Source organism: Lampetra planeri, chromosome 61 (genome assembly GCF_965212315.1).
Source record: "Lampetra planeri chromosome 61, kcLamPlan1.2.h2, whole genome shotgun sequence".
Lineage (NCBI taxonomy): Eukaryota > Metazoa > Chordata > Hyperoartia > Petromyzontiformes > Petromyzontidae > Lampetra > Lampetra planeri.
In genome coordinates, this window is record NC_136167.1 from 3,584,092 (window position 1) to 3,610,411 (window position 26,320).

Here is a 26,320-nt window from a genome sequence, read left to right on the forward strand (position 1 = left end):
AACCATGACTCGAGTCTGACTCGAGTCCAAGTCGCATGACTCGAGTCCACACCTCTGAGGTGGGACAAAGTCATTGTTGTGCAAGTCACAAGTAAGTCTCAAGTCTTTGCTCTCGAGTCCCGAGTCAAGTCGAGTCAAAGATGAGGCAAGTCCAAGTCGAGTCTGAAGTCATCAAAATCATGACTCGAGTCTGACTCGAGTCCAAGTCGCATGACTCGAGTCCACACCTCTGCCACAAAGCGACGCACGTTCGTTCGTTCGCCGATGCATGCGGTCGGTCAGACTTCTCAAAATTGGACAAATGTTGGCGCCAGTTCTGGCTACCTTCCCCTCGTGCCCGTCGCGTTCCCACATCTCCGAATCCCGCTTATTTGGTGGATTGATGATTGTCTTTTTCCAGTCCAGTGACAGCTGTTCCCTATTCCAGGCAGCTTTACTTACGTCGTTGCAACTCCTCCAACACACCATCGACCGCCCCCCCCCCCCTATGCCCTTCTTTGTTCAATTTAACTTTCTGATATTAACCTACAAGGCACTAAATGAACTTGCGACTGTCTAGCTCAAGTCAACTGCTCTCATGCTACACTTTTAAATGTATTTTCCCTCGACTCTGGGATAATCTATAGTGTAGAGATGGGTATAGCAAGTCCTCGTTTAATGCGGTAGTAGTAGTAGTAGATGCATTGTTGAAAGGTTCCGCGTTGAGCGAAAAACGCGTTCCGCGAAAACAATTTCCCGCCCATAAATAATGTCCTGATAAAGTTTGGCGAGATGTGATGTAGCACACACACAGCAGTGAGATGTGATGTACACACACACAGCAGTGAGATGTGATGTACACACACACAGTGTGATGTGATGTACACACACACAGCAGTGTGATGTGATGTAGCACACACAGCAGTGTGATGTGATGTACACACACACAGCAGTGTGATGTGATGTACACACACACACAGTGTGATGTGATATACACACACACAGCAGTGAGATGTGATGTACACACACAGCAGTGTGATGTGATGTACACACACACACAGTGTGATGTGATGTACACACACACACAGTGTGATGTGATGTACACACACACACACAGCAGTGTGATGTGATGTACACACACACAGCAGTGTGATGTGATGTACACACACACACAGTGTGATGTGATGTACACACACACACAGTGTGATGTGATGTACACACACACAGCAGTGAGATGTGATGTACACACACACACAGTGTGATGTGATGTACACACACACAGCAGTGAGATGTGATGTACACACACAGCAGTGTGATGTGATGTACACACACAGCAGTGTGATGTGATGTACACACACACAGCAGTGAGATGTGATGTACACACACAGCAGTGTGATGTGATGTACACACACACACAGTGTGATGTGATGTACACACACACACAGTGTGATGTGATGTACACACACACACACAGCAGTGTGATGTGATGTACACACACACAGCAGTGTGATGTGATGTACACACACACACAGTGTGATGTGATGTACACACACACACAGTGTGATGTGATGTACACACACACAGCAGTGAGATGTGATGTACACACACACACAGTGTGATGTGATGTACACACACACAGCAGTGAGATGTGATGTACACACACAGCAGTGTGATGTGATGTACACACACACAGCAGTGAGATGTGATGTACACACACAGTGTGATGTGATGTACACACACAGAGCAGTGTGATGTGATGTAGCACACACACACACAGCAGTGAGATGTGATGTAGCACACACAGAGCAGTGTGATGTGATGTACACACACAGAGCAGTGTGATGTGATGTAGCACACACACACAGTGTGATGTGATGTACACACACACACACAGCAGTGTGATGTGATGTACACACACACAGCAGTGTGATGTGATGTACACACACACACAGTGTGATGTGATGTACACACACACACAGTGTGATGTGATGTACACACACACACAGTGTGATGTGATGTACACACACACACACAGCAGTGTGATGTGATGTACACACACACAGCAGTGTGATGTGATGTACACACACACACACAGTGTGATGTGATGTACACACACACACAGTGTGATGTGATGTACACACACACAGCAGTGAGATGTGATGTACACACACACACAGTGTGATGTGATGTACACACACGCAGCAGTGAGATGTGATGTACACACACACACACAGTGTGATGTGCTGTACACACACAGTGTGATGTGATGTACATCACATCACACAATGTGATGTGATGTACACACACACGCACAGCAGTGTGATGTGATGTACACACACACAGCAGTGTGATGTGATGTACACACACAGTGTGATGTGATGTACACACACAGCAGTGTGATGTGATGTACACACACACAGCAGTGTGATGTGATGTACACACACACAGTGTGATGTGATGTACACACACACAGTGTGATGTGATGTACACACACACAGTGTGATGTGATGTACACACACACAGTGTGATGTGATGTACACACACACAGCAGTGTGATGTGATGTACACACACACAGCAGTGTGATGTGATGTACACACACACAGCAGTGTGATGTGATGTACACACACACACAGTGTGATGTGATGTACACACACACAGCAGTGTGATGTGATGTACACACACACAGCAGTGAGATGGTATGCCACCACTGCGTTACTGTTTCATTCCTCGTACTGTATCGCTGTACCGCTCAGCCGTGCAGTTCAAAGTAGTTTGTCGTCTACCGCTCAGAAACCGCGTTATGACGGTGCACGTTCTGTGTTATGGCGGTGCACGTTCTGTGTTATGACGGTGCACGTTCTGCGTTATGACGACGAACGCTGGGTGATTGTGCATTCTGCTGCTATACATCAAGACTGTGTAGTCAATATTACGGGGTTATGTTTTGCAGTCTTTGGTGACTAGTCTGGGACCATCAACTTGCTACACTTGTGAACCTGGATTAAACCCAACTCCGCCTATATGCGTCTATAGGCCACTGTGTGTCAATGGGTCTCTATGCAGTCTATGAAACCCGTAGGTTACCGGTGACCGTGCAGAGACCATCAGTTTGCTATACTTGAGAACCCATTTCAATCATGCATGACTGAAACCGGAATTTGAATCCGGGGATTTGAGTTCAGTGCTCTGAAGTCTCATCCATCCGGTTACCTGCCACATGTACCGGTTTTCCACATGAATGAGACGAGAAGCACGTACAGTCGATGGCGAGGTGATTCTGTGTGTCGGTGTATTGACATGACGTCACCTGTAACAAATGCGTCTGCAGCCCTGCCCCAGGCTGCATTCAGATCGATGTCTTGTGAAACCATTAAATAGTATTTGGGTCACAGCGTGGCTCAGTAGTAATAAGTGGAAACATCACCTGTACCGTGAGAGTACCCGGGCCGGCACGGCTCGGATTGTGCCAGTGGGAGAAGGGGTAATGGATGCGACAGGACGCACCCCGTCCAGAGTTCCGAAGGGCGCGACTCCACAGATGCTCCCGCACTCGTCGAGGCTGTCCCTGTTGGCGTAGCGACACTTCACCACATCCTTGTCGGAGTCCAGCACAGGGATGCTCCACACCGTGGTGCAGCCCACTTTGAGCCTGCGGGACGTCCGTCACACCCGCCGATGTTTAATTTTGCGGGGCGCTCGCACGCTTCGGCAGCTCACGTCGCCTCGTATCAACATCTCGCATCAAGGGAACCGGCACACTGGCGGCTGTCTCTGTGGGGTACAAGGTGTACGCAGAATGGGCCTGCAAGTGGGAAAAAGAGAGTATGGATTCCTGCAGTCACGAAAGTTTCAAATTTTAGATTGAAATATTTTCCTGTTCTATGATAGTCACAGAAAACCTCCCGGGGGCGGGGTGGGGTATTTATTTAATTTATTATCCCAAATCAAGAAATCTTGAGTATTTATTTTTTCTCCACCTGATAGATTCGGACCGTGACATCAACACACACGGTCTACTATTTTTCAAATGACGTCACGAGATACATAACGTCCACTGTGAAGCAAATGGTGCATCTTTACTTTTTGATCTTACCAGGGAAGGCCCACTGAGCGCGATGTAGTTGTTTTTGCAGAAGCGACCTGGCTATCACAAATGAAAGCTCAATGAAGTGGCTTATGCAGAAAATTATAGCAGCCAAATAGTCCAAACGCGTGATTCTAAATGTGGAGGGGAAAACTGGAGGACCTGGAGAAAAATCCATGCGTCTCCAGGGAGAACATGCAAAGGCCAAACATAGAGCAGGCGTCAGGTTTGGGATCGAACCCACGACCTCCTGTATACCAGGCGAGGTAGTTAACATCTCCTAGCCACTGTGGCGTCCTTCATGATCAATACATGGGCAGCATTAATCAGCGGTGGCCACCACACTTGAACCACAGACCTCTTTAACAAGCAGGACACATGGTTGTGTTTTTTCAACACTGACATAATAATTTTTTGTGTTTATCCTTTAAGTTAATTTATTAATCTACTGTCATTGCTAATATCTGTTTTTATTCATTCTGTGGGATCACCTCCAATCCTTTGTTTAAAAAAACTTGACCGAGAACCCCAAATGAAATCGAGACAACAAAACATAATTGAAGTTGAATGCTCAAAGATTATGCCCTGTAGTCGTTGTTTTTAAAGTCCTAAATTCATTTCAAAAGAGACATCACGCATCGTGCATTACTGTTAATGGTAGCCAACTTTAACATTTGTTAAAATAAATCAAATAACCCAATGTAACTTTTGGGCCACCCTATATAATAACCCTATGTATCCTGACTTTCGGGCAATCCTGTAGAAACCTGTCACAACATAAACTTGCCACAAGTCTTCTAATCGCTTGGCCCTGCTGCGTACTTGATGAGCGGCTTGGAGGTGGTCATGGGGGAGATGTTGGGGCTGCCGGTGTCGCTCCGGGTGCCCGGGTTGAGTACGGTGATCATGGACCACGCCGGGCTGCTTCCAGGGTCGTAGGTGCCCTGAGAAGTGGCGATGGTCACGGGCACCCAGCAACACCTTGTGAAGCTATGGTCAGACACGTGTGCCACAACAACCAATATCATCAGCATAGTGGTGTTTGTTATCATTGCCACCTTCTTCTTGTCGTACGGTTGCTGATGTAGATGCAGAGCAACAACCGCACTTTCACATTCAGATGGGTCAAGCCCAGATAACCACATCAGGAGCAGCGGAGTTGTGTATCGCTGTAATGTATCCTTTGTATTTATGGATCGAAGCATTGCTTTGTCATACGTTGTAGGGTATGTTCTGGATGACCACAGTCGCACGCTCCTACTGGAGTGTTTTTAATTTTAGATGTGCGCATCAGGTATCCGCATCTGCCGGGGTGTGTGCAGTGGATGCGATTTAGGGTGTACCATGAGCTTCGTGGAAGATCAAACCCCAGGGATCTTCTACGTTGGGTCTTTCACAACTCGGTGTTTGTTTGCGAGTTCTTTTGAGCTCCATTCCGCTCTCTAAGCTTCATCGGGGGTTGAATTCGCATCGTTTAAGGTTCAGTTCATGGGTCCAAAAGGGCTTGCGGCGTGACTTCAACTTCACCATACTCTTTGGTTCTTTCGGTAAAGTCACGTAGGTATCAAATAAATTAAATCACGACGTTTCGGTCGCAACACAAGCGTCCGTCATCAGGTGGGACAACCACAGCAAGAAACAATTGCTGAAGTGGGCAAAGGGGGCTGCTGCAACAAGAGGCCATTTCGGCAAGAGAAGGGGGGAGGAGCCAGGGAGGAGAGACAGGGAGGGTGGGGGTGTGGGGTAGGGGGAGTGGAGGCTACAAGTAAGACTCAAGCACGACAGAAAATGCCAGGGTGGGGAGTGGTGCTTGAATCTTACTTGTAGCCTCCACTCCCCCTACCCCACACCCCCACCCTCCCTGCCTCCTCCCCCCACCTTCTCTTGCCTATATGACCGCTTGTTGTAGCAGCCGCTTTTGCCCACTTCAGCAATTGTTTCTTGCTGTGGTTGTCCAACCTGATGACGGACGCTTGTGTTGCGCCCGAAACGTCGTGATTTAATTTATTGTATTTTATACCTACGTGACTTTACCGAAAGAACCAAAGAGTATGGATCCCTGCAGTCACGAAAACTTCAAATCTAGATTCAACTCCACCAGTTTCGCATACGACTCAGGGGCCATTATCATTGTCATAATCGCTGATGTTAGCAAACCCATCGTCATCATCACCATCAATGGCATCCACATGATGGTCATCATTGCAGTTATTACCATCATGAGTTGTCATAATCATCATCAACGTCATTGCCATCAAAATGGTAAAACTATTGTCATCAACATCACAATCATCCTCACTGGCATCGTTAATTGTCACTTGGGGTATCGTGCCATCCTTTATTTGAATCCGCGAGCTGCCAACTCAGGAAGGCGGCCTTCATTGGGGTAGCCTCTAGAGGCCCTTTTGCGAGCCGCTCATCTCCGCACCCACCTCTGAATTCTGACCCCCCCCCCCCCCGCGGTTCAGCGCTGTGCATTGTGGAAAGTGATTCCCATGAATATTCTAAAGGTAGAGCTCTGGTTCACGTGTGCGATTTTATTTTTTTCCAGTTTGCTCTCTTGTAACTCTGCGTGTTTTCATAACGCGAATTAGATATAAAGCGATGAATGTATTAGGAAACACGTTTTATAACGCAGATGGGAATTGTATATAACGCGATCAAGTGAATGGAACTACGTCGCGCGAGTAGGAATAAGCGGTTGTACGACTGCCTCGGCGTAGCATCGTCACACAAGGCGGGATGCTGCTGGATGCTTCTAGATGCTACCCACACGCCTCGGTCTTTGTTCAGCCTGCATACACATGTCACGCGTTGTCGCGGACTGTGATTTACCCCTAGATTATATATTATAACACGATTTCACCATAACGTGGCGTTCTTAAGGAACGCAACTACTACCGCGTTATAGGAGAACAGTTTTCAGGCAGAGTGAGAGAGTCCAGGATAACGTTATCCACGGGTTATTCTGGAGCCTTTCAGGCAGAGCGAGTCCAGGAGAAACGTTATTAACAGGGAACCCTGTTTCGAATACACTTACTATTTTAAAAAATTGCCTACAAACTCTGTAACCGGTGACAACTACAAAACAATAGCTTTAACTCTTTCTGCCAATAAAAAAATTGATACCTTTTACAAGGCATTAAGTTTGCATTAATTACATGTCCTTGTGATGTCTTAATGCCTTGCAAAAGGCATCTATTTGGTATTTGAACATCTTGCCACCTGCTTTGTTGCCAGAAATGGTAAAACCTATTCTTATTTTTCATCATTTTGGAAACTGGCTAAAAGTTCTCTCAGATGGGGGTGTCACATGGTTCCCATGCAATGTTTGATGCAGCCAGGGTGTGACTTCACAGCTCGGATTAAATTGTTTTACCTACGTGAATATGATTCCTGATGGCACGGCGGCAACCCAACGTGGACTCTCCTCTTCACTCCATCGACTGCCGATCCCCTTCCGGTTCTCACCCTATATCCTCCTCACGTGACCCTGACTCCTCCTCCTCCTCACATGACCCTGACTCCGCCCCCACTCACCCCGACGACCAGGCTCCACCTCCCCTAATACTCCGGCCCGCGTGAGTGGTGCGGAGGCAGCGCCCACCCTTTCCTTGCTCGCATTACATTAGTAGCAAGGTTATAGAGTTACAGGCAGATTGTTTGATACATGATGTGTATTAGTAACGGGGTTCTAGAGTTACAGGCAGATTGTTTGATACATGATGTGTATTAGTAACAGGTTATAGAGTTACAGGCAGATTGTTTGATACATGATGTGTATTAGTAACAGGTTCTAGAGTTACAGGCAGATTGTTTGATACAGCAAGTGTATTAGTAACAAGGTTATAGAGTTACAGGCAGATTGTTTGATACATGATGTGTATTAGTAACAGGGTTCTAGAGTTACAGGCAGATTGTTTAATACATGATGTGTATTAGTAACAGGTTATAGAGTTACAGGCAGATTGTTTGATACATGATGTGTATTAGTAACAGGGTTCCAGAGTTACAGGGAGATTGTTTGATACATGATGTGTATTAGTAACAAGGTTCTAGAGTTACAGGGAGATTGTTTGATACATGATGTGTATTAGTAACAGGGTTCCAGAGTTACAGGCAGATTGTTTGATACATGATGTGTATTAGTAACAGGTTATAGAGTTACAGGCAGATTGTTTGATACATGATGTGTATTAGTAACAAGATTCTAGAGTTATAGGCAGATTGTTTGATACATGATGTGTATTAGTAACAGGTTATAGAGTTACAGGCAGATTGTTTGATACATGATGTGTATTAGTAACAAGGTTCTAGAGTTACAGGGAGATTGTTTGATACAGCAAGTGTATTAGTAACAGGTTATAGAGTTACAGGCAGATTGTTTGATACATGATGTGTATTAGTAACAAGGTTCTAGAGTTGCAGGGGGATTGTTTGATACAGCAAGTGTATTAGCAAGAGGGTTCCAGAGTTACAGGCAGATTGTTTGATACATGATGTGTATTAGTAACAAGGTTATAGAGTTACAGGCAGATTGTTTGATACATGATGTGTATTAGTAACAGGGTTCTAGAGTTATAGGGAGATTGTTTGATACATGATGTGTATTAGTAACAAGGTTCAAGAGTTACAGGCAGATTGTTTGATACATGATGTGTATTAGTAACAGGTTATAGAGTTACAGGCAGATTGTTTGATACATGATGTGTATTAGTAACAGGTTATAGAGTTACAGGCAGATTGTTTGATACATGATGTGTATTAGTAACAAGGTTCTAGAGTTATAGGGAGATTGTTTGATACAGCAAGTGTATTAGTAACAGGTTATAGAGTTACAGGCAGATTGTTTGATACATGATGTGTATTAGTGTAGTAACGCTCACGACTCGTTCACACCGGAGTTGGAGGCACACTTGTTTATTTAACACCAACGTTGTGACATACACATTTGAGGGGGTATCGGCCCCCTCACCCGTCTATCTGAGGACACACCTCTCTAGCTAACCCTAGCCTGCCTCTGAGTCCTCCACTAATGGGCTAGGGGAGGCTATCTTGGCCCGACACTGGTCAGTCGGGCCCGGTACCCAGAGTCCAGACCAGCACTGGCTCTGGCCCTGGTACCACGCCACTGGCTCGAGCCTGCGCGGTCCTGATAAGGACGGCGTACCAGGGGGAGTCCAGGGCTCTCTCTAAGACGTCTTCCGTCTTCTCTCCTTTAGCTAAACATCACTCCCGAGCCCTTCGATACATTCCCCTTTTATACCCAACCCCTCCCTGAGGGGTGGGGCCCCGGGGGATCATAACGACCGAATCGACCCCCCAGGGTGTCTGGCGCGGACGTCGCAGAGGGCACCTGCTCGTGCACTCATGTAGCCCCGCCTACTGTGTTTGTTTACCATAGGCTGCCATGCATAACGGGCTCTCTCTCTAACACCCCTACATCACTCCCCCCCGCATAGCATGCAGCCGTCCCGGCTGCCAACATACAAAAATTTGACAATAAAGGTGCCTTCACCCCCTGACCGCGCGTGTGCCTCACTATTTTTGAACAATAACAGGAACCAGAACAAGAACGCAACAGCAAGATGAGAAAACAACCCGTCGCACCCCCCCCGAATAAATACGAATTCCGTAAAAAAACAGCCTATATACAATCAGCAGGGAACCCACCACGCACACACAACACACGGTGAAGCCAACATATGTACATCCGAGGAGTGGGGAACACACCACCCACACAACATCCAATGAACACAACAGCTATGTACACATTTTCCGGCCTCACAACAGTTTGCGCATTTTAGCGCGCGTCCTTGCAGCGGGCCCCTCACACGGGGTAACCGCGCGTGGCGGACCATCAGGTGGCAATTGTCCGTCTTGGGGTGAGCATTCATCCGACTCCGCGTGACCCTCGGTATCCGCAGGAGGGGTGATCGGGCGTGAGCCCGTCACTCCTGATGCACCTGAAGGTGGCACAGCCGGCAAGGCATTAGGTGAGAGCGACGGAGACGGACCCAGCGAGTCGGCCGACCCCCCACATGCTTGGCCACGCGCGTGTGAAGTGTGATTGTGTACCGCAGAGAAGGGTTTTAACCTAGAGGGGTGCACGAACCATCGCCGCTTCCCCCACTTGATGCGCACGCACTGCGGTCGTAACACCTCCACCACTTCCACAGGGCCCCGCCACGGCCGCACCAGTTTAGAGGAGGTTGCCAGTGGCACCTGGGGGCAGTGCAGCCATGCCTTGTCCCCCGGCTTCCACTGCAGCATGTGCGCTCGACTCAATCTGAGGCGCTCATTCGCCTTCTGACGGAGGTCAGAGTTTTGCATTGCAGCATCCCGTGCCTCGGTCAATTTGTCCAGATTAAATTTAACGTGGTCAGCCAGATTAGTTTTTCCCTGCGGCACGGGGATCTGCAACTGGGCACGAACAGGCGGGTCTGGTTCTCGGCCGTACATGAGGTAAAAGGGAGAAAACCCCGTAGCTGCATGGGGTGCCATCCGGTACGCCGCCAAGACCCCCTGAATTTGTAGGTCCCAATCCGTTTGCGAGTCCGAAACTTGTTGTGATAACATGGACGTGATGGTGCGATGCAACCGTTCGACCATCCCGTCAGTTTGTGGGTGATATGGGGAGGTTCGAATTTTCTTTGTGCCCAGGAGATCACAGACTTGTCTGAGTAGTTTACCGGAAAAATTTCTGCCCTGGTCGGTCAGCAGCCTCTCCGGAGCACCTTTGTCCAGGACATAACCCTGAACAAAGGCCTCCACGATGGCTGCTGCCGACTGGTTGGCCAGAGGCCAGGCCATAGGCCAGCGTGTAAAATACTCGACACCAGTCAACAAATATCTATTCCCCCTGGGGGTGGCGGGGAATGGTCCCAAAATGTCCAGAGCGACCAGCTCGTTTATCCTGGACACTTTGATCGATTGCAAGGGCGGGTTAGACTCCCGTGCCGGCGGTTTGCGTTGTGCACATCGAGGGCATGATCCCAACAAATCCCCAACATCCCTCGTCATGCCAGGCCAATAAAAATCAAGTTGCAGCAAGGCGAGAGTCTTTTGGGTCCCCAGGTGTAGGAGGCGCTCATGAGCGGCCCATACCACCCTGCCCCGCAACCCAGTAGGGACCACCAGCCGATGTCGACGCGACTTCCCGTCCCAATGCATCAGCAGGCCTTGGCACATTTCCCATGCGTCGGAACCACCTCTTTTTCCCCCCGCCGCACCGCCAACGCGACGTCGCCACCCGAGGAGGGAGACATCCTCCATCTGGAGGCGCCCCCATTTAATGACGGGCAACCCCAACAGGGAATCTTTGCCCTGTTGTTCGATCGAATTAGTAACTACTGTATCGTCGTCGTTGGCGGCCGCCAAGACAGGAACCGATGTGTCCCCTGGAGGTCTGCAACGTCCAGACCCCAGGAGGCATGCACACTCGGAGGTGGTTGGCAAGCGCGACAGAGCGTCCGCGTTGGTGTGGCGAACGCCCTTACGGTATGTGGTTTGGAAATCGTAATCCTGGAGGACCTCCAACCATCGGGACAATTGTCCCGATGGCTGTTGAACCCTCAGGGCGTACTGCAGTGCCGCATGATCTGTGCGGACGGTGAAATGCCGACCGTACAGATATGGGCGATACTGTTGGATGAAATGGACAATTGCCAACAGTTCCCTACGGGTGACACAATATCGTTGCTCCGCTGGAGACAACACCCGACTGCCGTACGCAACCACACGTTCCACGCCGTCAACCACCTGGGAGAGCACGCCCCCAATACCCGTGTTGCTCGCATCGGTGTCGAGCAAGAATGGTTTTGAAAAATCAGGGTAAATCAGGGGAGGAGCGTTTACCAAAGCGTCCCGAAGGGAGCAAAAAGCAGCTTCCTCCTCCTGACCCCAGCAGAACCGAACCCCTTTTGATGTTAAAGCGTGTAGGGGTTTTGCTATAGTCGCAAAATTAGCGACGAAGCGTCTATAATACGACGCAAACCCAATAAAACTCCTAACCTCTCCCACTGAGGTGGGAGTCGGCCAGGAGCTTACACACTGCGTTTTGGCGGGATCGGTAGAAATACCTGAGCGTCCCACGATGTGCCCCAAATAACGCACCGACTCGCGTAACAAATGGCATTTTTGGGGCTTAAATTTCAAATTAGCAGCCCGCATCTTTAGGAAAACCGCCCGCAACCTCTGGAGATGTTCATCAAAAGTTTTGCCAAAGACAATAACGTCATCCAAATAAATCAGGCACGACTCCCATTGCAATCCAGCCAAAACCAATTCCATCAACCGCTGGAAAGTTGCCGGCGCTGAGTGTAAGCCCATCGGCAACCGGTTGAATTGAAACAGGCCGTGCGGAGTACGGAAAGCAGTTTTAGGCTTTGAATCATCGTCCAGAGGAAGCTGCCAGAATCCCGAAAGTAAGTCCAATGTGGAGAAGAATCGCGCTCCCGCCAAGGCGTCAAGCGATTCGTCCATCCGTGGGAGCGGGTATGCGTCGGCAACCGTAATTTTATTAAGGCGCCGAAAGTCAACGCAAAACCGCAACGAACCGTCCTGCTTCTTAACCAGGACGATCGGCGCTCCCCAAGGGCTGTTGGAGGGAGAAATGATGTCGGCGGCTAGCATGTCATCAACAGCCGATTTGACATGGTCCTTTTCGGCGGGACTCAACCGAAAAGGATTCTGGCGTATTGGCGCGCTGTCACCCGTATCAATATGGTGACGCAGCAGATTAGTGCAGCCCAAATCGTATTTATCCCGACTGAAAACGTCGGAAAATTCCCTTAGTAGTGTCTTAAGACGTTGACGCTCTAAATTTGACAGGTCCGTCGATCCCGCACAAAGCGCCTCGAGCCACCCTTCATCGCTGTCCGAATGTGGTCGCGGTGCAGGGACAGCGCCGACATGACTCGCGACGGGTTCCTCACAGGGCACCGGCGTTGCGTGAGCAAGCACGGTCCCCTGTGGGACCACCACCGTCTGCGAGCCCACATTGAGGACCGCGATGAAGGGTTCTCCTTCCCCTCTCACTATGGTCTGGGCCGGGAGTAAATCAGGTCCACTGACCCCGGCCCTAGACGGTCCCAACAGAACCCCTTGAGCCCCAATGCCCTTAGCGAAGGGCCGCCGAAGTTTCAAAGGAATCAACATTTGCGCCCCCGGAGGAACGCGCACCGTTCTATCTACGAACGCCGGCACCGTCGCGAACGCCGTCCGGCTCGTAGCGGGGGATGGCAGAAACGCCATGCGTCGGCCCGATGGGAGCTCAATGCATCCCTGGTCGATTAATATCCTAATCGGCATTTTGGCCAGGAAGTCCGTCCCCAGCAGGCACGGAACCGCCAGCGAGGAGGAAACAAAAATCGGCCCAGACAATTTAATATCCCCGACACAAATTTGGGCACGAATTTGTCCGATGATGCCAAGTGAACCCCCGTTAGCAGCAAAGAATGGCACGTTAACAGGCATCAAAGGACGGCTTTGGGCAGGGAGAATGTTATAAATCAACTCCGAAATAATGGTCGCCGATGCTCCTGTATCGACCAGGATGCGCACCTCGACCCCATCGATGTGACCCACAACGGCCGACGACCCTGACGACGCGGCTACAACCCGATGGGCCAACACGGACCACTGGCTGGGTTCAATCTGAGTACCCAGAGCGGTGCGTGTTGGTGCCATGGTACGCGATATTGGCCCCCCCTTCGCTGCGGTGTTTGAGTGTGTGACGGGCGTGTGCGTGGGCCAAGCATGAGGGGTGCCGCGACTCGCCGGATTATGATGGTGGAGCTTGTGACGAGGGCCGGCGTCCCGTTGAGGTGTCGTCCTGCGCTGCCCAGGAGAGCGGCACCCCGAGGCGACGTGGCCCCGGATGCCGCAGTTGTAACAGCGTGGAAGCGCTGGTGACGACGATGGATGTTGTAGACGGCTTGAACCGGCCCGGTCCTCCCGTACTCCCGCTCCATGCTGCCGTTGATGGTCGATGGCGCAAACCTCTTCCGCCGGGAGGGTGGCTGCAGCGACGGCACGCCCGCTCGCTGCCTTGCTGGCCTTCCGTCGTTGAGAGGACAGGTTTGCGTGGAGAAGACGGGCCGCTTGGAGGGAGCACATCTCTGCATCGTCCTGTGCGACAATGACGATGTCTAAGTCGTCCGCCAGCAAAAGTATCTTCTCTGTCACCATGGCGTCGACACCCTCGTCATCCATTCGTGGAAAGGCCTCCTTCGCCAGTGCCAGGAGGCTTGTGCGGTACGCCAGGGGCGACTCCTTCGTCCCCCGCTGGCGATCGTAAAAGAGTTGGCGACAGTCCGATGGTGGACCATATACCGCCGACAGCACCTGCATCGCCTTCCGCAGCGTGGAGCGCCTCTCCTTCGAAGCCGATGTTAGAGTGGCGAGGGCGTCGCTGTCGAGAAGTGCTGGCAGCGCGCGGAGAGCCTCGGCGTCTGTCCACTGTGCCATCTCCTGGTGAGCGAGGAAGCGCCGCTGGAAGCCGCCCCAGTCGCCATCCTCGCCCACAAATTCCTTGAGTGGAGGTAGCCGCTGATGTAAGGCAGCGGCTGCAGAGGAAGAACGCACTCCCTCGTCCGCCTCACTCAACTCAGCGTCGGCACGAACCAGCGATGGCATCGCCGGTCGCACCCGTGGTGACGTTCCGCCCGTTGGTGGTGACGCGGCAGGTACTGTACTCCCGCCGTTGGACGCGATGCTTAGAGCGGCCACGCCCTCAACAGCAGCTGCGGCGATGGCGGGAGTTTCAAAATGTTGCTCCGTGGAAATGGCGGGAAGGCGCTGTGATCGTCGGCTGCCGTTGCCCCGTGGCGGTCCCGCAGCCCCCAGCTGCGTGATGGTGTCGAGCATGGCGGCTGCGGCGTACAGCAGCTCGGTCAGCTTCGCGTGCGCCTCCCTCAGCCCCTCCATCGACGGCTCCCCTTCCTCCAGCTGCTGTGGCGTGGATGCGCCCAGCCCCGGCTGGTCGATGGCATCTTCAGCCGTCTCGGGCCCTCCGACTGCAGTGGTGTCTTCTGCCTCTGGTACCCCGACTCGAGTCGTCCGGCGTGTATCCATGTTCGTACTTTGTTTCACTTCTGACGCCAGATGTAGTAACGCTCACGACTCGTTCACACCGGAGTTGGAGGCACACTTGTTTATTTAACACCAACGTTGTGACATACACATTTGAGGGGGTATCGGCCCCCCTCACCCGTCTATCTGAGGACACACCTCTCTAGCTAACCCTAGCCTGCCTCTGAGTCCTCCACTAATGGGCTAGGGGAGGCTATCTTGGCCCGACACTGGTCAGTCGGGCCCGGTACCCAGAGTCCAGACCAGCACTGGCTCTGGCCCTGGTACCACGCCACTGGCTCGAGCCTGCGCGGTCCTGATAAGGACGGCGTACCAGGGGGAGTCCAGGGCTCTCTCTAAGACGTCTTCCGTCTTCTCTCCTTTAGCTAAACATCACTCCCGAGCCCTTCGATACATTCCCCTTTTATACCCAACCCCTCCCTGAGGGGTGGGGCCCCGGGGGATCATAACGACCGAATCGACCCCCCAGGGTGTCTGGCGCGGACGTCGCAGAGGGCACCTGCTCGTGCACTCATGTAGCCCCGCCTACTGTGTTTGTTTACCATAGGCTGCCATGCATAACGGGCTCTCTCTCTAACACCCCTACATTAGTAACAAGGTTCTAGAGTTACAGGCAGATTGTTTGATACATGATGTGTATTAGTAACAAGGTTCTAGAGTTACAGGCAGATTGTTTGATACATGATGTGTATTAGTAACAGGTTATAGAGTTACAGGCAGATTGTTTGATACATGATGTGTATTAGTAACAAGGTTCTAGAGTTATAGGGAGATTGTTTGATACAGCAAGTGTATTAGTAACAGGTTATAGAGTTACAGGCAGATTGTTTGATACATGATGTGTATTAGTAACAGGTTATAGAGTTACAGGCAGATTGTTTGATACATGATGTGTATTAGTAACAGGTTATAGAGTTACAGGCAGATTGTTTGATACAGCAAGTGTATTAGTAACAAGGTTCTAGAGTTACAGGGAGATTGTTTGATACATGATGTGTATTAGTAACAGGGTTCCAGAGTTACAGGGAGATTGTTTGATACATGATGTGTATTAGTAACAAGGTTATAGAGTTACAGGCAGATTGTTTGATACATGATGTGTATGAGTAACAGGTTATAGTGTTACATGCAGATTGTTTGATACATGATGTGTATTAGTAACAGGGTTCCAGAGTTACAGGGAGATTGTTTGATACATGATGTGTATTAGTAACAGGGTTCCAGAGTTACAGGCAGATTGTTTGATACATGATGTGTATTAGTAACAGGTTATAGAGTTACAGGGAGATTGTTTGATACATGATGTGTATTAGTAACAGGTTATAGAGTTACAGGCAGATTGTTTGATACAGCAAGTGTATTAGTAACAGGGTTCTAGAGTTACAGGGAGATTGTTTGATACATGATGTGTATTAGCAACAGGTTATGGAGTTACAGGCAGATTGTTTGATACATGATGTGTATTAGTAACAAGGTTCTAGAATTACAGGAAGATTGTTTGATACATGATGTGTATTAGTAACAGGTTATAGAGTTACAGGGAGATTGTTTGATACATGATGTGTATTAGTAACAGGTTATAGAGTTACAGGCAGATTGTTTGATACAGCAAGTGTATTAGTAACAGGGTTCTAGAGTTACAGGGAGATTGTTTGATACATGATGTGTATTAGTAACAGGTTATAGAGTTACAGGCAGATTGTTTGATACATGATGTGTATTAGTAACAGGTTATAGAGTTACAGGCAGATTGTTTGATACGTGATGTGTATTAGTAACAAGGTTCTAGAGTTACAGGGAGATTGTTTGATACAGCAAGTGTATTAGTAACAGGTTATAGAGTTACAGGCAGATTGTTTGATACATGATGTGTATTAGTAACAGGTTATAGAGTTACAGGCAGATTGTTTGATACATGATGTGTATTAGTAACAGGGTTTCCATGGACGTTCAACGTCTACAGTGCCTCAGAGTACAGACATTCACCATGGGGCAACCGGTGACAGGCTTGTGTCTTCACTGCATCAGAGCCCAGGGGTCTGAGGCTGCAAGCCGCTCCTGAGTATAGCCCAGGGTTCTGAGGCCAAGGAGAATTTGCCGAGTCACAACTCTTTTGTGCGGTTGGGGGACTTTCAGGCGACGCCAGTGGTTTGTATCATGTGATTGTTTTTGCGTTGTGTTTAGTTGTGTTGATTATTCAAGTGTATTTCGTAAGGGTTGACTGTGCTGTGGAATGGCTGTGTGCTGGGAGCTCAGGTGGGCTGGACTACTTTACGAGGGGTTTGCAAAGAACCCCCGTGGGACCCAACCCTCACACAGCCACCGCGCCTCTCTTATCAGGGCACCCCCACGTGTCTCTCCACGTCACAACCATTGTTATCATCGTCGCCATGGACATCGTCATCATCATCAGCCACGTGTCTCTCAACGTCATGACCATTGTTATCATCGTCACCATGGACATCGTTATCATCATCAGCAACGTGTCTCTCACCTGATGATGCTCTGCTGCGTGGAAGGGACTGTGAAGTTGAAGCTCCCCTTGCCCACCATCCAGTCCGAGTTGGTATTCTGCTCGATGCACGCGATATTCATGGTGCGGCTTTCGCTGCAGCCCTGGGTGCATTGCCACGGGTCGCCCGTGGAGAAGTACGTCCCAGCCACGATGTCGTCGTCCGTGCAGGGGGTCATGGACGAGCGGCGCCAAGCCAGCATGTAGCTGAACTTCACCTGCGGAGAGTCAGCGTGTGACGTGTACGGCTACTGCTTTGTGTAGATGTAGGGGTTGCTGAGTGGCAACCTCTATTCGGAAATAAATACATATGGAGTGATACCCCGGTTTACGCTGGCGGTGCGTTCCTGGAAGGTGCGACGACGAATATCGAAACGACGTCAATCGAAGCGATTTACAGTCCCAAGTATGATCGAGAAGGCCGAGTCCAGCTTCACGTGTTTCTAGAGCGCCTTCGTTCAAGGCGCTGTACACAGTTTAAAGATGATTACAAGAACCGAGTGATTTTGTTGGCAAGGGGCAGTGCGAGGGCCGATGAATAATAAGTCACCATAACCAGAAAGGCACGTGGGGGGGGGGGGGGGTCAGGAAAGAGCTACAGGAAAGGGACGGGAGGGAGTGGAGGGGCTAGGGGAGGGAAGAGGAAGAGAATGGCCAATGGAGAATATGTTCCGAACAGTTTTACAGATAATTATTCAGTTGTAAAGTACGTTTATATCATCTTGAGGACAGGGGTGTAAAAGGTAAATCGGCATTAGACAAGAGCCACTTAAAACAGATGCATTTGTAGCGTCGGAACAACATGGCATACGCCGCCCTCTGTATACAAACCTGTAGTTGCGGGCACGGGTCTGTAGGGGGTGCCACCCTGAGATAGAGAGAGAGCCGGACCGTTGAGAGGCCGAGTTCCCCGCCCCCTCGACCCCAGGTGAGGGGTTGGGGGGTTATTCCAGAGCCCCCTGGAAGGTTTCAGAAAGGGGGCGGTACCAGGGGCGGAGAGTCCCCGAGGAGTGTATAAAAGACGGACCTCAGGACGGCTCGAGGAGTGCTCTGAAGACGAAGACTGAAGACCAGCTAGGCTCAAACCCTGGCACCCCCGGGATCCGACGTCCTTTTAAGGGCCGGGGCCGAGCACGGACCAGTGGTCGAGACCAGCACCTTGGCTGGGTCGGGTCAGCATAGCCTCCCCTAGGCCACTCTTAGTCGGAGGACTCGGAGCCCGTAGCCCCTGTGATAGGGCACGACAGCCCAGAGGCCATACCTCCCAGGTAGCGGGGGTAAAGAGCCTCGTGTTACGATATTTCAATAAACCGTGTTGCCTCTAAGCTACGTCTCCGGTCTCCGTGGGAACCCACTACACATTCACCGGTTAAATAGTAGCGACGTACGAAGTATCTGCTTTTATCAGAGTAAGTACTGTTTTTCATGTGTGGTTCAATGTTGAGCAGAATTCATATTTTGGACCAGAGGCCTTTACATTCAATTAGAGATGTACTTGCTACTTGGCATGGCCGATGCAAATGTAGAGCGACATCTATAATTTTACATCAAGGTGGTTGGGTTAATTAGTGCTACAACACTGCTAGAATTGTATAGAATCCAAACAAACAGGGATATCATTGAAATACAATGTGCGGGTTCCAGTTGGGGTTGTTGGTCTCAATCGGATTGGGTCATGGGTAGGCTCGTGGTGCAGAAATGCAGGAATCGCACGGAGCGACAAAGCCAGGAAGCTTCCATACAGCGTTACTCACGAAAAAACTAAACTGAACTATTATTATTTTACCAAGTAAGGCCCACTGAGCTATGTAGCTCTTTTTCAGAAGCGACCTGTCCACAAATGATAGCTCAACGAAGTGGCTTATCATCATCACGTGGAAATGTATAGCAGCCAAATACTTGAAACGTGTGTTTCTAAATGTGGAGGGAAAAAACCCGAGGACCCAGCAGGCGTCAGGGTCGGCATCGAACCCACGACCTCCTGTATATCAGGTAAGGTAGTTAACATCTCCTAGTCACCATGGCGCCCCAAAGATAATGCCACTTGATTGATTCGAAGTTAAACCTCTGCTGCCAAACCCGAGCTTACCATGAGTACACTGCCCAGATATGCGAAGTCCACGGTCTCTAGAAGTGCCCCATTGCTCGTATTAAATACCCAGCAAGGTGCTTGGATATTTTTGGTGGGGCCTTAACATCAATGGTTCTGGCTCAGAGTCTTTGATCTCGTAACCATGCGGTCACCTCTACCATTTATGGCTTGCAGATTAGAGGCCGACCGAAACTTTGTGCCATGATGTTTTCCTGGCTGAGGGATTTCTCCTCCCCCAGGACCTCACAGAAATGCTCAGCAAATCTGCAAACTTGTTCCTGGGGGTCGGAGATTGGGTCACCGTGTTTTCCCCTAATGATGGTAATAGGTGTGGCGCTGCAGGTTACTTTTTTGATGGAGTTAAATAGTGATTTGTGATCGCAGGCCACTGAGGCAGACTCCATTTCCTCAACAACCTGCGACCACCACCCATCCTTGCAGCGCCTTACGGCTCTCCGAACCTCCGAGCGAAGGCTGCGGTAAGCCTCCTCATTCTCTGACATGGGATGCTGGAGCCCAGGCATGTCCAAAGTCCGGCCCGCAGGCCAATCACGGCCCGGGGTCAGATTTCATACAGCCCGCAGCTTCGGTCTTATAATCTATTATTTATGGCTCGCTAGCTCTGTCAGAATAAATACATCATAAAACTTTAAAGATGTAATTCCTACTTTCACCACACGGTGGCAGCACCATTCTAATGCTATCTGGCTCTGCATCCGTGCCGCGAACCCTTCTCGATTCATTTCTACGGTGACGTAATATATCACAACGATGTGAGGTGGCTAAGTCGGGGGTCCGCACTGCAGCGATTTTTCTCTTTCAAAGAGGAAATTGGAAATTTTTGGGTGAGAAGGGACAACCAATGGAAAAACTGTCCGATCCTGTATGGCTGGCAAATCTGGCTTTTTTGGTTGACATAACGAAGCATCTGAATGCGCTGAATGTTAATCTTCAAGGAAAAGATGCAGTGGTGAGCCAGCTATATGCTCACATCAAAGCCTTTGGAACCAAACTGCAACTTTTCCAAAGACACTTGTCCCAAACAGAGCCCTGCACCGTGCACTTCCCAGCTTTGAAATAAGTCATTGACAGTTTCTCACAGGACAACATCGGTGCGCAAATGAAGAGTTATGCAACAGCTATCGCATCTCTTTCTGTGGGATTTAACAAACGCTTTCGGGACTTTGCGGTTATTGAAAAGGACATGTTGCTTTTCTCTTCTCCCTTCTCCGTGGACCCTGATGATGCTCCTCATGCGCATCTTACAGATGACTAGTCGATGGTCAGAGGGCAGATGAGCTTCACGGTAGGTCCTGGTGTCAAGGACATGGGCTCGCATCCGCTGGTCTGTCACTATGTAGTCCAGCAGATGTTCTTGCTTGCATCCATGATGTTGTGTGGATGCGCCGATGCCGGAAGAGCGTGTTGGTAATTACAAGCCCATGGGCTGCACAAAAACCTAGCAGCCTCCAACCGTTGTTATTGAGCTGATCTGGCCCATGCCTTACAATCACTCCAGACCAGGTGCCAGCATCATGACCAACTTGGGCATTGAAGTCACCCAACAAGATGACTCTGTCCCGAGTGGCCACTTTAGCCAGCACCTGTGATGGGATTTCATAGAAGACATCTTACTCATCAGCTTTGCCTGCATCCCTCCACGGATGTTCGTCTTCGGTGGGGGCATAAGTAACCACGACCACCACTCCTCGCCTCCGGTTGATGGGAAGGTGAGCCCAAAGTAGCCTGGGGCTTACAGCTTCCCACACCTTACCGCCACGCTCCCACGCCCCTTTCATTCCTTTGTTCAGAAGAAGAGCCACACCCTGTTGTTTGGCAGCCTCCTGCCCCGAGTAGAGGACTGTCCAACCCTCATGGTGGCAGGAGCCAGAACCGGTCCACCGGACTTCCTGAATTCCACAGAGATCCAGGCGGTACCGGTCCAGCTCCCGACAAAGGAGTGGCAGCCTCTCCTCCGCAGTGAGCATTCGAACATTCCACGTGGCCACCTGTAGTGGTTTTTTGTTGTTTCTGGAGGAGCCCCGAGGGTAAGGATTCAGTCACCTGGCTCCGCCAATTGGGGTTTGGCCAGGAGACGTCAATGACGCCTGACCCCCCGGGGCCTCCGGCACAAACTTATCAGTTACATATTTATGTTTAATTCGTAGTTTCGTGGTAATGAATTGAAGGTGGAGGGGTTACCAGCCCCTCGCATCCGTCCAGAGCCCCCGTTTAGCCACTGTGGTGGTCACAGACGCCATGAGGGGAGAAGCTACACTCACTCACGCACACACACACACTCACACACACTCACTCACACACACTCACACTGCACTCACACACACTCACGCACAGACACTCACTCACACACACTCACCCACACACTCACGCACACACACTCACGCACAGACACTCACACACTTACACACACTCACACACACTCACGCACAGACACTCACACACTCACGCACCTGATTGCCGTCTCCATGAATCCAGGAGATGGTTCCCCCGCGGAAGTGGGAGCCACTCGTCGTGCCCAGGGCCAGGAAAAGTGCGGCCAGAGCCAGACACAGCCTCATGGTGGACTCCTGCAGGGGCGCGGGGTGGACAACAAACGAGGGTGGACAACCAAGAGACCAGCAAACTCCAAATATACAGCAGCAGCAGCAGGCGTCAGGGTCGCGATCGAACCCACGACCTCCTGCATACCAGGCGAGGTAGTCAACATCTCCTAGCCACCGTGGCGCCCCTCGCCACCGTGCCACCGGCACAGGGAACTGCTGTCAACGCTCCATCTCCACGGTCCCCAAGGAGGATGTCCTCCAGGATGCGTTCCGATCCTCGGCTGCCACTGCATCATTATCCTGGACCGTCGACCATCAACCCCTTCCAGCGACGTGCACGACCCACGCGAAGTAAAATGTGCGTGTGTATGCGTGTGTGTATGTGAGTGTGTATGTGTAAAGAACCCAAATAAAGGACAACGGAGACAGACCCAGTGAACGAGTCCTTTATTACACATATATGAATCTAGATTTCAAGTTTTCGTGACTGCAGGAATCCATACTCTTTGGTTCTTTCGGTAAAGTCACGTAGTTATACATAAATTGTTTCTTTCTGTGGTTGTCCCACCTGATGACGGGCGCTTGTGTTGCGCCCGAAACGTCGTGATTAAATTTATTTTATTTCTTATACCTACGTGACTTTACCGAAAGAACCAAAGAGTATATATGCATATATGGCTGCGGGGGAGTGAGCGGCAGTGTAGCGGTCTGCACACTGCACTACGAACTTGGCTACCCGAGTTTGATTCCCGCTCACGGTCAACACCCAGTGACGATTATCTGAACCATTACCTGTGCCTCCCCTAGGTCGACTCAGCCTCAAATGAGGACCTGTTGCGGTGTGTAAACATCGCCACTGGAGAGACAAAGGCGGTCGGGCGTGGTGCTGGCCACCCACCCCCGTTTGTGCCGTGCCGGCCTTCATAGGCGCTGCTTGCTAACAGCACTTGCCCATACAGTCTATGGTAGCTACATGGGGGATCTTTGAGTGTGTGTGCATGTGTGCCTTTGTGTGCGTGTCTTTGTGTGCATCTTTGTCTTGTGTGCGTCCGCTTGTGCCCCGTGTGTGTTGACTCATTGCGTGCCCCTTCCGACAAGCAAGCCAGCATCGAGACTCAAGGTAAGTGAAATTAAAACTGATTTATTTTTTTCTATTCATGTTACTTTTTTTTATTTACTCTACAACATTTATTTCATGATTACATGCCAATGTACAATATTTATTATTATTTATGAGTTTGGCAGTGCTTCCCTTTTTCGTTGAACTGTAACACATTATATAACCCTTGACTGCACGTGCATTTAAATGCAGCAGTCCATAGCAGCGTTCCAACTTATGGACCGTGCGACTTACGAACGGGTCTCAAGAACGGAAGCCGGACACAGTGAACTCCCCGTTTTGATACTGTGTGTTACAAAAAATGCGTGTGATTCAATTGCTGTCGAAATCAATGACTTAATAGTGATAGGAACTTTCTTTCTTTATAGGCCGTATTAACGCTTTAACGATTAAAAAAAGCATTTTTGGTATTTTGTGCCGTTTAATTATCTAGCATATTTTACTTTAAAATATATGTAACATATATATGTATTTAACAAAGTTTTTTTCCCTTCGGAAATTTTGAGATGCAAGACCAGCCTAAAGTGTAGCTACCAGCTCAGTTCCGATGTTCTGTATTTAAACTTTTTACTATGAAAGTTACGTGTATATGAGATTAAGAGTGGGGTTTTCCTCGCTGCCTCGTCATAGATTAGTCTACAAATAAGACTTAGGTAGTGACAAAAAAATACAGGACCCGATTTATTAAGGCTCACTGAGCTATAAATAGTTATTTTTCAGATGCGACCTGGCTATCACAAATAATAGCTCAACGAAGTGGATTATCACTTGGACATTTCGAACAGCCAAATACTATAAACTCGTGTTTCTAAATGTGAGGAGGGAAAAACAGAGGACCTGGAGAAAATCCACGCGGCCACAGGGAGAGAGACTTGCAAACTCTACATATACAGCAGCAGGCGTCAGGGTCGGCATCGAACCCACGAGCTCCTGCATACCAAGCGAGGTAGTTAACATCTCTCCACCATGGCGCCCCAACAGTGTACATCCCGAGTGTTATTATTAATGCGTGGGCGTGTGTTTTTTCAGGCTATAAAAAAGAAATCCCTTCGAGAACATGGCTCCTCTATATGTCCTATAAACATAAATATATGTTTGGGGACATTCGACCCCTGGTGTCAATATTTATAAAATAAAAAATGTTTTTACCTCACTACACTCGGCACATCTGAGTTACCCAAGTGATTTCATGCTATGTCCACCCCCTGTGAACCGTAACACAGCTCATAACACTGACCTATGTGCATTTAAATACAGTCGTACATTATTGTGTTCCAACTTACCAACCGCTCGACTTACGAACGGCTATCGGGAACGGAACCTGTTCTTAAGTCGAGGACGGCCATATGTATACATGGGTATGTATATACAGACAGTCCCCGGGTTACGGAAGGGTTAGGTTCCCCATAACGATCCGTAACCCCAATTTTCCGTATGTCAGAAATGAACAATTTCCCCCCAAAATCAAAGATAAAATCCCATGTCCGGAAATCGTTGTGCCTCCCCCAATGACGCCAACAATTACATTTATATCGCGCTTTCATCAAGGATCTCAAAGCGCTATACAGGCCACAGCAGCAGCAGACACTCAGCATAAAAATAATATAATAAAAACATTTTGAAAATAATTTACTAAAAGAACTACACGTTTAATAAGCGGAAGCACATGAATAGGTTTTAAGGCGCATTTTTAAAATATCCAGATTCAGAGATCCTGCTCTTTTGTAGAAGAGCGTTCCATAGCCTGGGGGCTACACGGGAAAAAGCTCAGCCATCCATATACACCGAAACCTCGACCTGGGAATGCAGAGAAGATTTGCATCCCCAGATCATGGGGACCTTGAGGGGACATATGGGTGCAGCATGTCAGTGATGTAGGCTGGGGCAAGATGGTTCACTGCTTTGTAAGTTAACAATAGGATTTTAAACTGTATTCTACATGAAACTGGAAGCCAGTGGAGGGAGGCCAACACGGGTGTAATATGATGTGAAGGAGGTGTTCGGGTTAACACCCTATAATGCGAGATGAGATGAAGATATGAGACCAGCTTTTCTGCATCTGAGACCCGAGTTTGATTCCCGCTCACGGCCAACACCGGTGATAGTTATCTGAACCGGTCCTGGGGCCTCCCCTAGGTCGACTTAAAATAAGTACCTGGTGCAGTGCGGAAACAACATCAGAAGTGGAGAGAAAAAGGCGGCCGGGCATGATGCTGACCACCCACCCCCTCGTGTGGTGTGTTTGCCTTCATAGGTGCTACTCGCTAACAGCAATTGCCCCAACAGTCTGTTCAAGCTATACAGGGGATCTTTGTCCTAGTTAATATATAACTATATATGAACCTTACGGCAGTACCCCGGGGAACCATAGTCTGTGATGCAGTGATTTTTAGTCTGCTGATGGTCGGCGATGCGGCAATCGACTCATCTCGACAAGCTGTACACGATGCACCACTACGGTGCGTACGATCGTTCAGGGTTTCGGCGCAATCATCGTCCTCGCTGCGTTTCAACATCGCGGAGTGTAGCAGTGATGTCGGATTGATTGGTACCCCAGTCCCGGAGATAAGTAACACCCCTGGAAACAATAGTGTCCCAAAAATAAAACATTTAATTGCCTCTGCCATTTTGTATTATTTGGTACCCCGGGGTACTGCCATAAGGATCATATATGGGCACGTGTGTATGTGTATTGTGATGCGTGCAATACCGACCTTGTGTTTTCACACGCTGCGTGTGGAGTAGATCTCTTTTCGTTCGGACAGACAGAGACCCTTCGCCTGCCTCGCTACTAAACTCAGTCCTCTGCCCCAATATTTATACTAACAGACTCACCATCCTCACCACCATCATCAACACTGCATTCAGCTATTC

At 49.6% G+C, this 26,320-nt stretch overlaps 1 protein-coding gene across 1 annotated transcript in view; it reads right to left on the bottom strand.

The window, feature by feature from the left end:
- The window catches only part of LOC144736554 (IgGFc-binding protein-like), a 77,641-nt gene extending 51,341 nt beyond the window's left edge, over positions 1-26,300 (bottom strand). Inside the window, exons 1-5 of the mRNA XM_078619104.1 lie at positions 26,161-26,300; positions 22,234-22,350; positions 17,653-17,888; positions 4,887-5,054; positions 3,485-3,629 (exon numbers count right to left, since the gene is read on the bottom strand). Of these exons, the coding sequence (XP_078475230.1) occupies positions 3,485-3,629; positions 4,887-5,054; positions 17,653-17,888; positions 22,234-22,341 (657 nt within the window). The 5' untranslated portion in view covers positions 22,342-22,350; positions 26,161-26,300. The remainder of the gene's footprint in view (positions 1-3,484; positions 3,630-4,886; positions 5,055-17,652; positions 17,889-22,233; positions 22,351-26,160) is intronic.
- Between the last annotated feature and the right edge of the window lie 20 nt (positions 26,301-26,320).